Source organism: Ceratina calcarata, unplaced genomic scaffold, assembly GCF_001652005.2.
Source record: "Ceratina calcarata isolate Rehan_Ccalc_2016 unplaced genomic scaffold, ASM165200v1 scaffold1577, whole genome shotgun sequence".
NCBI classification, from domain to species: domain Eukaryota; kingdom Metazoa; phylum Arthropoda; class Insecta; order Hymenoptera; family Apidae; genus Ceratina; species Ceratina calcarata.
In genome coordinates, this window is record NW_017137033.1 from 1 (window position 1) to 9,269 (window position 9,269).

A 9,269-nucleotide genomic window follows, 5' to 3' on the forward strand; every position below is an offset into this window, starting at 1 on the left:
GAAGCGCAATTTCATTAATATTACCAAAAATATTTATCATTTTCAAAATTAATGTGTAACTAATACGTAAAAAACAAAAGCATTTCTATGTACGTGTATCACACATACACACACGAACAGTGTAAAAATTATTCGTACTTGAAACGAATGATTGTTCATTGTTATCATATATGCACGTCATTATTACTACACGTTGTTCATGAATAAAAATCAAGTTATTTCAAAATACGATAAACACGTAATAATAATAATAAATAAAAATAAGAGAGACATGTATTGTCTTTCGTTCAATGTCGCAAGCAACTGGGCTGCACCTCACGATTGATTTCGCATAGCAGCAATTTTAATGATGGAGCCAGATGCAGCCAGATGGAGCCGGCTTCGAATCCAGTTCGATTCCACTCTCCAGAGAAATCCATGCCAAGAGCCGTGCGACGTAGATCGAGTGCCGCACTGAACTTGGAAAAACCCTGCCCTCGGACCGTCCGAGAACAAGTTGGACCTGCCCTCCATTGAGGCGCACTCCTTTCGTTTGCTCCACCACGCCAGCCGTTCTGACGCAGCGGAGCGTAACAGCGTGGGCCGCGGGAAGGCGGAGTGCTGCCGTCGGGTTGCGCCCGGTCCCGTGCAGGTTGGCCGAAGCCGAAAAGGCCCCATCCTCCACAGTGTTTCCACCGCTTGCGCATGTGATCGGGGCCCATCGAAATACTAATTCTTGTTCAGACTGTTCGACTTCAAGAAATCAGTATATAGGACTGCGGGTTAGTCGGCTGCCACGAGGCGTCTAGCGTTCGAAGCCTTGTCCTTAAGCACGGTCGAAGCAAATTTCCGGGACTCCTCGTAAAGTTGTTCGTTCGATACGAGACCAGCCTCATTCGCCGGCCATATCAGACTGACAGAAAGGGCGGCTCGCCTGAGGAGTTCTCTTGCCTCGTCGTACAAGGGACAACAGAAAAGTACGTGCCCGGACGTTTCCGGGTCGCCACATTCACATCTGTCGTCCTGGACTAGGACGAACTTCTTCAGCTTCGCACGGAAATCTCCATGTCCGCTGAGAAATTGTGCCTCGTAGTAGCCGACGTACAAGTCACGCTTAGCCAGACGGGATTTAATGTCCCGGAAGAAGGCGAACGTAGTTCTGCTCTTCTCCGAAGACTCCCACCTGGCCTGCCACACAATCAGGAGTTCCCCTTTCACCAAGGCCATTGCCTCGGTTACAATGTATACTCCTGATTCTAACTCTTCGCGAGTCACGCAACAATTTCCAAATTCGATTCGTTCAAGTTTCCGGGCACGGTAAGCGCACACACGTTCCGCTATTGTCAGGTCCACCAGTAGAGCCCCCGCAACCACAAGAAGTGCGTCGGTGGATACCGTATGGTAAGCCTTGACAACGCCAAGCAAGACCTGTCTCTGCGCTCGAGCGAGGACGTTCCTCGCAGTTGAGCTAAGACGGTCCGCCCAGCCCGCGGCGGCGTACGTTATGATTGGGACCAAGAGGCCTTTGTATAAAATACGCATGGCTCTGAATCCCAAACCCCAGTGAGCTCGGGCGATCCGTGCTAACGCACGGTTTTGGCACTTATATATTTAGCATGAGAGTTAAATCGCAGCCGTTCGTCGATATAAACTCCCAGATACCTTACAGTTTTCTTGGGAGTTATAGTCTTACCGTAAATCTTCACCACAGGTGGCCTTCTCATATCGAGGCAACCTTTCAAGATTACCATCTCGGTCTTGGCCGCGGATAACGTGAGTTTGTGCGTATTGCACCACACGCAAATCGAATCCGCAACCATTTGGCCAACTCGCTGCAGTTCTCTCCTCGAGTTGCCGAAGACAAGCACGAAGAGATCATCTGTATAGGCCAGGACTTCGCAAAGTCCGCTGTTCGAAAGGAGCTGAAGGAGCTCGTCAAAGACGAGGTTCCAGCAGCTCGGACCAAGGATGGATCCCTGAGGACAGCCCCTTGTAACTTTTTTACGCACACGAAGGCCGTGAGCGGTCATTACCACTTCACGGTCGGCGAAATAGTCGACAAGGAGCTCATAAAGATTACGGGGACACCTTCGGATTCTCAGTTGCTTGAGAATACTGGGCCAACGAACATTGTCGAAGACTCCGGAGATATCAAAGGAAAGACTCAGAACGTACTTCTCGTACGGACCGGAAACCAGCTCTCTGAGCTTTACCACGGAATCCTCCGTGGATCGCCCAGCGCGGAAACCGTATTGTCGATCAGAGCTGTACTCTGGGTGAAAGGATAAATCCGAAAGTCTTTTCACAATAATCTTCTCCAGAACTTTACCAAGTACCGAGAGAAGGCAAATTGTTCGATACGACTTGACCTCCGTTTCAGGTTTGTCGGACCCATTGAAGATACATATGATCGAGCCGACCTTCCATCTAACGGGGAACATTCCGCATTCCAGGCACCCGTTGTAGAGTTTTACTAGTGCGCCCCTGATATGTCGAAAAGCGTGTTTAACTACTTCAACCTCAACTCTGTCGGGCCCTGAACACTTCCCGCTTTTCAGGTCGAAAACCGCATTGTCAACCTCGCTCCAGGATCGTCCTCGGCCGGCGGGTCGTCGGCAGCCTCCAGCCCTACCAGCCTCTGTTCACGCGTCTCCTCCTCGGGCGAGTCGTCCGGGATCAACGTACTTAGAAGCATGGAGGCGGTGGAGTGTAAGTCAGTCGTATAACCGTCAGGCGTTCGAACGTTCGAGATAGCCTTTTCGATACGAAGCTTGTTCTGGGAGAGCTTGTATACAAGACCCCAGACGCTTCGATTCCCTTCCTTCGTCATAAAGTTACGCCAGGAGCGCAACTTCGCAGACCGGACATCAGCCGTGTAGGTCTTTCTCATAGACTGATACTCGACCTTCTTGGCTGCTTTCCTTTCCGGATCCCACTCCTTTTGGAAGGCTCGTCTAAACTTGTAGACTTGCCGTGTCCGTCGGGTCAGGTCCGGTGTCCACCAAGGGACGGACTTAGAGTGCCAACGCTTCAGCCGCATGGAGCTCTCGCACGCATGGATTAGAAGTCGTTCGATATCGAGCGCGAGAGATTCAACCTCCGCTCTGCAACTCGGTTGAGCGCGAGCGGGTAACGACTTCATCTGCCGAAGCATCGCCCGATCAAATTTGTCCCAGTCCGCTATGCGCGTGTTGAACCTCGGTAAAACTCATTTGATGAGATCCGCACGGTCGTTAGCGAGCTTGAGATCGAAAGTGATCGCCCTGTGATCACTGGCAGTCCAATTGTTATGGACCGTCCAGTTCACAATTTTATTGGAAATATTGCTTGTAGCAAGCGTGACATCAATCCAGCTCATTCCCCTAGGGCCGGAATACGTTGCGGCGCATCCCGGCTCGTTCAAGATCATCAGGTCGTGCTGGGCAATGAAGTCTAATAACTTCTCGCCTTTGTCGTCCATCACATGCCCGCCCCACAAAGGAGACTTGGCATTGACGTCCGCCGCTATCACGACCCGATTCGTGTCCAATCGTGCCAGCCCTGGTTCAATCTCTTCCGAGCATTGAAAGTACTGGCTGATGAGGTATTTTCGTTCGAATAGGCCACTTATGCAGACGCAGGATACATGCGTGTCACACAGGTGGGACAGTTTCATCACCGAGACCCCCAGGTTTCTGACGGCGACTGCCGCCATCACCGGGATGCCACCAGTGACTACGTTAGTCCTAACCCCAAGTCCAGGCACGTGGTCTTCGGTGTTTGAGTAGGGTTCCTGTGCGAGCATCGAATCGATTCCTTTGTCATGCATAAGCATTTTGACCTCGCCATACCCGGGACCGCCGCAAGTTATGCTGCAGGACCCGGAGCCTAGTAAGAGATCGCGTTCGAGTATTATCCATAGTCAGTTCTAGCTATGAGACGTTCGAGTGCGACTTTGTAAGTCGCACAGGCCTCCTTTCTAGACACATGCTTATGCTCCTTGCCCGCCTTTTTGCAGGGAGAACAAACACGAGGTTTGTCCCTGCTTTGGCAGGATACAAGGGTATGGCCTTTTTCGGCGCAGTGGCCGCATACCTCATCCGATCGGCAGTATTTCGCCACATGTCCAAATGCTTGGCACTTGAAACATTGGGGAACCTGGATGAAGTCCTCAAATCTGAGGGACCTCCACCCAATATTCACCCGATTTGCGTTCGAATTAGCTCGCCTCAGCCTGGATCGAATCTCGGGACTGACATCAAAAACTCAGTTGATGGCCTCTTTACTTTACTACCTTACTTACTTACTACCTAGCTTGGTCGCTTTACTGTCCTGGTTCTTCCCCTTGGGCGGAATCACGCGCACCATATTACGTGGAGGCTGAACCGCCTTTGGAGTTACTTTCGCGGTGTCCATCTTTACCGTATCGGCGTAGGTAACACCGCGCTCCACAGTTCTTGTGGCCGTCGCTGGCCGCGAAGTAGTTTCGAGGTTCCGGACTGCGCTCTCGACGGCCGCTTGAGAACGTTAAACGTCTCCGCGAGCCATCGCCAACTGCCTCTCGAGGTAGCTGTTCCGGAGAAGCAGCTCCTCGACGAGTCGGCTGATCGAGCCGGCACCCTCGAGAATTTTCGACCCTATCTCCTTGTTGACCTTAGATTCAGGTCGTAAGCAAAGAGTTTGCAGGGCCGACATCTCGGTGTTGGCGTCCTCCCTGATTTTCTCAAGGGGACGCCATTTGGGAACGGGTATCGCCGGCCTTTGTGCCGGCGACGCCTTCCCCTTCTCGTTCGATTTGCCATTCTTGGCTCTACTTCGCTTAGTGGTGACGGTTTTCCAACCGTCACCAGGTTGGCCATCGTTCCGTCGACTATGACTGTTACCGGAACCGCAGTCGTCGTAGCCGTCGAAGCCACAGCTATCAGAGCCGCAACAACAATGAAACTCGGAGCAGTGAGAGGTATGAAAATCGCACTGTCAATACCAATACGAGATGTAGTTTGAATCGCGATACGGACCACGACACAGGTCGTGACTCGAACCGCGACGTAGGCCGCGACACAGGCCACGAGTCGAACTGCGATACAGGCCGCGATCCGAACAGCGTCGCAGGCCGCGACTCAAACTGTCGTACAGATCGCAACGTAGGCCGCGACGCAGGTCACGATGAAGCCCACGATGCAGGCTACGATGCAGACCATGACGCAGACCACGATTCGAACCGCGATACAGATCGCGACCCGAACCGTGACGCAGGTCGCCACCCGAATCGTGACGCATTCCGCGACGTAGGCCGCAACGACGTAGGCCAGAACGTAGGTCGTGGTAACCCGAATCGTGATGCAGGTCGCGATGTAGGCCGCAACGTAGGCCGGGACGTCGGCCGCGATACAGGTCGCGACACGTGCCAGCTGCAGGAGGTATCGACCGATGATACGATTGATCGTAGAATCGGCAGAATGTCTATCGATCCGCGTCGGGACGATAATTACAGACAAACACGGAAGTTTGCAGAAACCGTTCTCGGACAATCGACTCCTGCTGCTTCTGTGCGACCGCGCAGATTAGAATTTACTACCGCTACGATCCTTCCTCCAAGACCAGACGTGTCGACGAGACAACGTAAAGGTGATCCAATTATACCACCGTCTTTGTATAACGCTGTCGACGCTGTTGACGCCGCTATGGCAGCTACCGCGGCTAAAGCTACTGGTATGAGTGTGAAAACTGCTGCAGCGATGCTGAACGCCAAAGAAACGTCAGCGTTAATTACAGGACCGTTGAGATACGCATTGATCATGAGCCCGTCCCATCCTGCTATAAATCTTCCTCAAATTTATACGTCACAGTTTACCACCACCGTGACACTGACTCCTCTGCTGTTTCCGTCGCTCCTGTTGTTCCCACTGCTCCTGTTACCGTGACGACGACGACGACTACTACTACTACGTCGACGATAACCAGAGAGCCAGTGAGAAGTGATGGTCGTACCGTTATCACGGTAGCTGATGTTCACCAGCCACCGTTTACCGGTCGTCGTGTCGGCGGTACCACTGGTGTAAAAAGAACGTCAAAAATGACTGGCACGAGGCCGGTGACAACGATCTTAACGACAGGCGTTCGTTCTGTTGTTACAACAGCTACTGCCGGTACCGTTCCCACCGCGACGGAAACAACGTCGACAGTGGCGAGGAAACCGATGAGAACGGCCACGGGCTTTCGTCCCGTCGTCATTCCGTTCGCTGACATACAGAGAAAAGTACCGTTCGTTGGTCGCAGTACCGCTGTTCCACCTGTGTCGACTACGTCGAGTTCGTCTACTGCTGTGTCTCGCGACGACGATATTGACGACGATAACGATAACACGTACGAAACATTCTCCGTTGCTAGCAGTACCGTCGTGAAATCGACGACAACGACGACGACGATGACGACGATGAGAACGACGACGAAGCAGCCGTCGACGCTGTTGCCTTCGTTGTCGTCGTCGTCGTCATCGTCGACGTTGATGCGTTTTAAATTGCCGACGGTCAGCAGACTGTACGCACGTCGGTTAATTCATTGCGACAAACGGATAACGTGGCGACAAATCGCCAATGGTCAACAGCTAACACGCTGTACGGCGAACGAGTTATACATGCGCGGTATTTCGTCAAATATATTGGATGTCACACCGTCGAACGCTAAATATATAACATTCGGCGACATGACGAATCCGGTGCGTACCGAAGACGGCGCTGTCGTATTTCCGAATCATCAGCAATTAATTAGAGTTGACGAGATAACCGCAGCCTTTCTGATGAGCCCCGGTGTGAATGCCGACTCGTTGCCCCCGTTCAACTGGGTCGGCAATCACTATCGTTGGATAGTGTGGAAGCTGGCTGCAATGGATCGGATAAAATTCGGTGATCGACATGATACTTTGCCGACGATGCTGACGGTAACTCGTATAATGAGTGAATTAAAATACAGATACCAACGAGAAATAGATATGCGACAGACGCCAGCGTTGAAACTGGTGTCAATGGGATCCATAGATGCTGCGACCGTTGCTGCCGCTAGACGCTTAGTATTGTGCGTATCATTCGTACAGTTCGACGAATCTCTAAATAACGTCATGTTGAAACTGACAGACAGCTGGTACAGCATTCGTGCGATACCAGACGCTCTATTGCGTCGTCATGTCGTTTCAAAACTTACCGTAGGTACAAAAATCATTACGTACGGTGCCACGTTGTCGCAACAGATAATCGACGGACAACAGCACCGTGTGCTTTATCTAAACGGAAATTCGACTCGAAGAGCGGCGTGGGACACGAAACTCGGGTTTGCGAGACCGTCGGGCCCGTTTACTATAAATCTAGCTACCATAGATCCGAACGGTGGTCTTATCGGTCGTGTTCGAGTAACGATCGTCAGGGTTTATCCGATCCTGTACTACGATCGTGTCACGAACAAGTATGAAAACGAACAATGTGAGAGACAAAAGGCAAACGCTGACCAGAGAACACGCGCTCGTTACATAGCCGCGTTCTATGCAAACGTCGAAAACGTTTTGCGTGGTAACGATACTGTTCACGGTAGTAGCAGCAGCAGCAGCATGTGGGATGAAATACGTTCGGCAGTGACCGAGTCGCGCGCAGAAGGTATCCTTCGTACAGAGGATGTGTACCGTCGCAACGAGGAGCGTGTATGCGAACGTTTAAATCGTCCGTTGGTCGATACTTTGCCGTCACCACGTAAAACGGAACAGGTGATCGTTGCTCGGATCGCAGACAAGACCACAAACATGTTTCTTCAAGTTCCTGTATCGTCATGCGTTTCAATGCTCGTCGAAGGAGCTGTTCTATCCATCAGCGATCTCAACATAAATACCAGGTAATTATTTTTAACTTATTCCCGTGTTTCGTCGCGTATATTTCATATTCGTGTATGTAACGTGTTTTGTTCACATTTTTTTGTTCTTTGCAGAACCTCCATGCTGACTGTCAGGGACGGTCGCGTGTTTAGTGGTACGTCTGTTAACGCAGACGAACAACAACGATAGCAAGAGCACCAACAGCATTGTCGTTGGTATCCACGAACGTTTACACCGTTGTCTGTAATGGAACGTTTCGTGAACGCAACGACTTCAGGGACACCGTACAACGAGGCTGACACGGTCGGTATCATTGTCCACGTTCAACGTCAACAATTACGAGTAAGTATTCTACGCGATGACGACGGCTACGATAGAAAAACATATATACGTATATTTTTATTCAATGTTTTTTTGTAGGATGTCTACGACGAAGTACACTTGGCGTGGCCGAAAATGTGTACACTATCATCTTCGTCGACGTTATCGTCAAGAATGAGATCGTCTACGTCGTGTATTATTGTATATTTTCCGGCAGAAACATCATTCTTTGGATACAGTAACATATTGACGGTGGGCACCGCACTAGCTTTCCGTAATTTACCTTGGCATTCAAGTCCCGCATTTAATAATAATGGACGTTGGTTTGCCAACGATATAACGGAAATTACGACNACGTCTGTTAACGCAGACGAACAACAACGATAGCAAGAGCACCAACAGCATTGTCGTTGGTATCCACGAACGTTCACACCGTTGTCTGTAATGGAACGTTTCGTGAACGCAACGACTTCAGGGACACCGTACAACGAGGCTGACACGGTCGGTATCGTTGTCCACGTTCAACGTCAACAATTACGAGTAAGTATTCTACGCGATGACGACGGCTACGATAGAAAAACATATATACGTATATTTTTATTCAATGTTTTTTTGTAGGATGTCTACGACGAAGTACACTTGGCGTGGCCGAAAATGTGTACACTATCATTTTCGTCGACGTTATCGTCAAGAATGAGATCGTCTACGTCGTGTATTATTGTATATTTTCCGGCAGAAACATCATACTTTGGATACAGTAACATATTGACGGTGGGCACCGCACTAGCTTTCCGTAATTTACCTTGGCATTCAAGTCCCGCATTTAATAATAATGGACGTTGGTTTGCCAACGATATAACGGAAATTACGACGAATCCGCGGTTTACGTACCTTGAAGTACCACTGAAAGCTGCGTCGCGCTGGATGACGGTAAGTAGAGTATAATGTATTATACGTGTTTCTATTACAATTGGCAACGATATCGACAATAGTGTATATTAATTGTTTTTCTGTCTTTCTTTTTTCATGTAATACCAGACCGTACGCCGGTACGCTACTGATTGTTGGGCAGACGTTCCTACGCAGGCAACAGAAACAGCCGCGCGTGTGTCACGTAAGGCGTGTATTTTTT

The 9,269-nt window shown here is 50.3% G+C and overlaps 2 protein-coding genes across 2 annotated transcripts; one reads left to right on the top strand and one right to left on the bottom strand.

The window, feature by feature from the left end:
- Positions 1-3,870: 3,870 nt before the first annotated feature.
- LOC108632507 (uncharacterized) lies at positions 3,871-4,374 on the bottom strand. The gene is made up of 2 exons (XM_018037156.1): positions 4,262-4,374; positions 3,871-4,210 (listed from the first exon to the last, which is right to left on the bottom strand). Exons 1-2 carry the CDS (start codon positions 4,372-4,374, stop codon positions 3,871-3,873), a joined length of 453 nt encoding a protein of 150 aa, XP_017892645.1.
- Positions 4,375-6,034: 1,660 nt separating this feature from the next.
- Positions 6,035-8,677, top strand: LOC108632508 (breast cancer type 2 susceptibility protein homolog; the record flags this gene model as incomplete). The annotated part of the gene is made up of 5 exons (XM_018037157.1): positions 6,035-7,836; positions 7,930-7,970; positions 8,094-8,158; positions 8,508-8,550; positions 8,613-8,677. Coding segments are annotated over exons 1-5 (2,016 nt in total), but the record flags the coding sequence as incomplete, so codon positions are not given.
- Positions 8,678-9,269: the final 592 nt, after the last annotated feature.